At 37.4% G+C, this 6088-nt stretch overlaps 1 protein-coding gene across 1 annotated transcript; it reads right to left on the bottom strand.

Annotated features, from left to right (window-relative positions):
• Positions 1–4903: 4903 nt before the first annotated feature.
• On the bottom strand, positions 4904–5368 carry LOC308502336 (ubiquitin-conjugating enzyme E2 L3-like; the record flags this gene model as incomplete). The annotated part of the gene is made up of 1 exon (XM_081059963.1): positions 4904–5368. One exon carries the CDS (start codon positions 5366–5368, stop codon positions 4904–4906), a length of 465 nt encoding a protein of 154 aa, XP_080916089.1.
• Between the last annotated feature and the right edge of the window lie 720 nt (positions 5369–6088).

The raw sequence follows: 6088 nt of genomic DNA, 5'->3' as shown, positions 1-6088 counted from the left end.
TTCATATAACAGGTGTTTCCTTAAACTAATACATAATTTCCACTCACATTTCATTGGCCCAAACGAGATATAGACACTCTTGGCTTTGAGGTGGCTGAGAAGTTCTGTCCCCCCGTGTACTCAGACAGAGAATTGGAACATTGGTGAACGGCATTGCTAATAACCAGAGCATGAGCAAGCTCTAAAGGTCCTGGCTTGAGACTTCCACCATGTAGATAGCAGGACCTACTAATCAGAAAAAGGATTACAAGAAGGACGAGGAAAGTAGGAGGTACAATTACATAGTATTCAAGTAAGTGAAGAAAGCAAAGAAAGAAGATGTAGTTAAGATTGGCCAAGAAGAAGATTTTGGTGCACAGACTGTGCAGTTCATGAAGAGAAGGACATATGGAAGCCAGCTTACAGGGCCATGGGGTTTAAGGAAAGAATTGATGGGCAAAAGATTAATGTCTGTATACCGGGACATGCTTTTGAAAAACACAGTAGCAGAAATAAGGGAAAAGATTTGATAAGTTCTACATAAACTGTTTTAAAATGTCTGTTTGAAAAGCTAAGTAAAAGTTTTACATGTTTCAGTGAACACTAAAGATAATATATGAGTCTGCTCATCCAGTATGAGCCATCTCAATCTTCTTCCTAAAACAAGGAGAGGGGTATCACCAGGAAGGGCTTGTGTAAGAAAAATAGAACACTGAGGTATCCTTGTTGAAAGAATCGTAGGGATAAAACAATACTGACTAAAGATCCAGAAGTTGATGTGAACATTAGTTAATTTATTCTGTAAATGTATATTATGCACCTGCTGTGTCTTGAGCACTGGGATGGAGACAGGGATAAAAACCTGGAGGAAAATGGTCCACATCCTTGAGCAGAGGTTTTATATAAGCAGGAATGTTGGGGTGAGCCATGCAGTAAATGACAGTGTAATCAGGGACAGAGGCCAACAGAGTGGTGGTTGGTACAACCACAAAGCAGTAGAAAGGACCTGTGAACAAGATGGAAAGGAGGAGTTTATTCTGTTGAAATAGCCCAACAGTAAAGTGCCATCTGTGCTTAACTATGTGTTTTAAATGTTTATAGTGCAGGGTGTTGGCAGTCAATCCATCTTTTACATCAGTCAACAGATATTTTCTAAATCCAGAATATTCTCCCAGCGAGCTCTGAATAATTGCAGAGAATGAGGCTGAGGGCAATTTGTGCATATAATTGGCTAGGGCGGGTCAGGCTGGATCTCACTAGGAAAGCCTCCAGGGCATCCCTTCCCTTTTCTGCATTTCTTCCACTTTTGCTGAGAGAAAACTGAAGACAAAGTGGGCATCTGGCCAATTTCTTCAGACTCTCCAGAGGAGGGAGGCTAAAGTCCTTGCTCTCTAGTAATTGTTCCTGGGCTCACACACTGTGGGGCCACTTCCAGGAATTTCCCCAACTAGCTTCCTATGATCTGGTGAAAGAGACAGACCACTGGAGACGGAAGAGTCACCAGAGCCATTTGCAGTAACAAGACCCCAAGACACTTGGCAGGATCTCACTCCCCAGTCATCTCTCCGTCTGGCTGGCAAGTAAAGCTCAAAGGGATCACAGGTGCTTCTCCCAGGACAATTATTTCAGTGTGAATGTGGATTTAGAAAATGCCAAAGAAAAAGAAGAGCCAAAGCCAGAGAAGTCGGGGGACTGGAAGGCTCACAGCCTTCTGGGCATTGAGAGCAACAGCCATCCCAGCAGAGAGAGGGTCGGATATGATTGTCCAGAGGCCCATCAGAATAATTGCCCCTGTTCAGGTTTTGGGGGCTCAACTTCCTCTACTGCAGTGGTTCTCAAAGCGTGGTCCTCAGATAAGATGTGTACATCCTGCCTAGGAAATTGTTAGAAAGTCGTTTTGGGGCTTCACCTCTGGACCTACTGAATCAGAAACTCTGGCAGTGGGACCCAGCAACCAGTGTTTAACATGCTATTCAGATGCACACTAATGTTTAGTAACCACTGCTGTAGTTGTTTCTTTTGTAGGATTTCCAAACACACAGTGGGATGTGAGCTACGTATCAGCTACTGGCTCGGGGGGAAAAAACTGTTTTTTGTCCGTTCTTTTAGCACTGAGTTTATGGCTCATTCTCTGAGTTCTAGGATGAGACCCTGATGATCAGCTCTCACTCGAGTCCCCCAGTTGGTCAGATTGCATCTAATTCCATAATCTATGGAATGCCTGGTATGTGCTGAGGATGTGTTTGGCAGGGACCACGTGAGACAGAACACTAAACATTAACTTTAATGTATGATTTAAGAACTACAGAGTGTGTAGAAACCACCAAGAAGGGAAGGATTTTAACAATAGGATCAAATCTAATTAGTCAGCCTGGTATCACCGATTCTTTGTACACTGGTCATCACAATGATGATAATATACTTTCCTTGATTCTAAAATTCACATTTTTCATATTCCATTGTTTTTGAAATTCAGATGCATCTTACATTGATGTGTCGTTTAATGTAGTTTATTTTGCTTGACAAAAAAGAAAAAATTTAGCAATTAATAGGTGCTTTTTTTGGTCTAATGACAATTAGAGAGAAATATGTTAATAATAATGAGCAATAATGGGTTAGGCAATATGTTAAAAGTTATATGCACATCTCATTTAATCCTCACAACCAAGCTGTGATGGGGAACAATTATCAAATCCATTATTTTTGGCAATGAAACTGGAAAAAGTGAAGTAGTCTGCCCAAGATCATAGGGCAGGCAAGGAGGAGAGCTGGGATTCAAGTTCCGATATATATATATATATATATGTATATATATATATACATATATATATATATAATATATATAATTATATGTATAATATATTATATATAATATATAATGTAAATTATGCATATTATATATTAAATGTAATATAGAATATAGAATATGTATAATATATGTAATATATATTATGCATTATATGTAATACACATATTTACAGTATATAATTATTATATATAATATGTATTATATATAATTATATGTGTTATATACATATTCAATTATATATGTGTTATAACATGTAACATATGTAATATATATTACATATATAATATATATGTAATATATATTATATATATAAAATAAGAAAGACCCAGGTGGTATGTGTATTTTTTCTATATATAATACACAAGGTGCAATGCTTGTAATTTAGGCCTGGTTTTAGAGTCTCTTAGTGTTTCTGTATAATAATCCTCTGACTACACATTGCTCGGGTACAGCTCAACTCCAGGTTTTCTTATTACTCAAGTCTTTTCTTCAATGTCACTGCCACCATACCTGGGAGACTCAAAAGAAAAAGCTGGATAACTCTCTCTGGTTGTGTCTCCGTCCAAAAATGCTGTTCTTCTCATGTCTCTCTGGGACCTGTAACAACTTCTACCCCAAGTCATGGCTTCTGTGCCATTGGCTGTCAAAACTCTGATTTGAGACAGCCGAATCCTAACCACCTCAGGGATGCTGTAGGTGCCTGACCTCTGCACTGCACACCTGAAGCTGAAGCTGAACAATAATGAATGTCAACTACAATTTATGTATATAGATATACATGTATATATTTACAAGAGGCGGAGTACAGCATTAGGAATAGAGACAGTGGAAATGTGATGGCTGTGTGCGATGTCAGAAGGATAGTAGACGGGGGAGGGGATGGACACAGTGTGAGGGATATAAATGATAAACATCTAATATTACTTTGTCTTGTGCACCTGAAACTAATAAAAAAACCAACAACAACAAAAAGAATTTTATCAACTTACAAACAAAACAAAAAAACCCTCTGATTTGAAAAACACTCAATAATCAAACCTTCACATTCTGGAATTGTCCACAAGGAGGCAGTGGTATCCTAGCCATTAGGTCTGAACTAGCTGCATGTTTACTTTCATGCTTCCATAGATTTATAAACTTGAGCTTCACAAACTTAATTAAAAAAATAGAAATTTCTGATACAGTGGTTACTCAAGCATTATTTTAAAAATATGGTATTTGGAATCAGTGTTAAAAAGGAAGTCAAGGTTACATTACGTATTTTTCTCTTATTTGAATTACCTTGAATTTTTGGTTGTATTAAAAGAAGAGAATAAAAGAGGAAAAGAAGTGGAATAGGCAGACCAAAGGTAGTGCAGGCTTTGTTCTCAGCTTTCTAATCAGACCTGTTTAGCCAAACTCCACATCTCCCAGGCCTCCCTAATCAGCCCGCAGTGTGTCATCATCTCTGTCTTGTTTCTACTTCAGGTGAAAATGGCTATGCCACCTGCCAGATCTAATTCATCTCATCCAGGAAACCATCCCAGTTTTATTCTTGTAACTTAGAGCCCCTGCTTTATTTCTTAGCAATAACAGGAGTTGCCTGATTTAGAGTGCCATCATGCTCCAGGGTTAAAGGACCTCTAATTCCAACTTCTCTAAATCAAAAGGTTGTTCTCTTTTCAGCTCAGGTGAGAAGTAAAATATGTCCTTCCTGGTTTTCCCAAGGCCAGAATAAATGAGCTGCAAATGATATGTGTGTTTACGTGTGTTTGTGTAGCTAGTTAGATGTAGATAGGTACATGGTATTTCTCTTACATCTTTTGCATAAATAACTTTGCGTGTGTGTGTGTGTGTGTGTGTGTGTGTGTGTGAGAGAGAGAGAGAGAGAGAGAGAGAGAGAAAGAGAGAGAAACAGGCAATGTGCAAAATATTTTTTTTAACATCTTAAGTTTTTAATCCTTTTATAGGTTACCTAAACCACTTTTGATTAAGAAAACTGTCGAAAGTTAGTAACTGCCACAAGCAAACGCCAGGTGGTGGCACGTGTCAATTTTCCACAGAGTCCTGCTTTGCGGGGTGTCTGCACTGCTCTGGGTCTCTGCTCACACTTGCTGGAATCAATCGCGGCAGATTTTAGTCCACAGGTCGCTTTTCCCCATATTTCTTTGTAAACTCTTCAGCATTCTTACAGAATTTTTTATGGTCCTTAGAGTATTCTTCAGCTAGGTCAGCTCGAAGGGGGTGCTTGGGCTGGGGGTCGTTCACCAGTACTATGAAGGACTGGATTACTTGGTTGGTTTTGGTTGCTGGCTTCCAGTTTTCAGCACTAATTACTGGCAGACAGACCTGCCCCTTTTCATCAATGTTGGGGTGATAGATCTTTGTTTTAAATGTGATCTTCTGTGGTTTGAATGGGTACTCTGCTGGAAAGTTGATTTCGATTCTGAAGGCCCCCTTATCATATGGAGGGTTATCAGGAACAATAAGCCCTTGCCAAGTCAATAAATTAGCTTCATCAACCTGGACGTTATGGAAGTTTTTTATTCCACATTTGTGGATTTCTTCAAGCTCCTTTATCAGCCTCCTGCTGGCTGCCATCTTGGATCTGGTGCTGCTGCTTTCACAAAATATTTTATATTTAAATAAACCTGAAGCTGAATCCTGGCTCTACACTATGTTTACACTATGTTTAAAGACTCTACACAAGGCTTTGGGCAAGTTACTCAATTTATTTGAACCTTAGATTATATATGTATATATATATGCGGATTTATAAAAAGGAATATATATATATTTATATATAAATATATATAATTTATAATATATATTATATATATAATTTTATAATATATATAATTTATAATATATATATGGATTTTTTTCTTACGTCTCTAGTTTTAAAGTGGCTGGATTTATAACATTACCGCAAGAATTCTCTAATTCAAGCTTCAGAAAATATTTTATTTAAATCCACTAGTTGAAATTTTAAGTGAAAAGAATATTATATGTTATCGCAAGAGATGTAAAACGGCATTCAGTAAAATTCAGCACTTTTCATTATAAAGGTCTTAGAAAACTGGGAATAGTAGATAACATTCTTAACATGATAGACTAATACAAAGCCTATAGTAAACTTTTGCTTAAAGAATACATTTTAGGAATTTGTCTTCAATTAAAATAAGGCAAGAATGGCCACTTTCACTGCTACAATTTAATATTGTATTGGAAGTCCCAACTGACATAATAAAAGAAGGAAATATCACAAATTAAAATGTGAGAACAGGAAAGAAGAGGAATAAAGATTAGTTATTATTTGAA

This window comes from Rhinolophus hipposideros, assembly GCF_964194185.1.
Source record: "Rhinolophus hipposideros genome assembly, chromosome: 9".
Classification (NCBI taxonomy): Eukaryota; Metazoa; Chordata; class Mammalia; order Chiroptera; family Rhinolophidae; genus Rhinolophus; species Rhinolophus hipposideros.
Note: the sequence above shows the minus strand (reverse complement) of the source record. Positions and strands in the feature narration are given on the sequence as shown.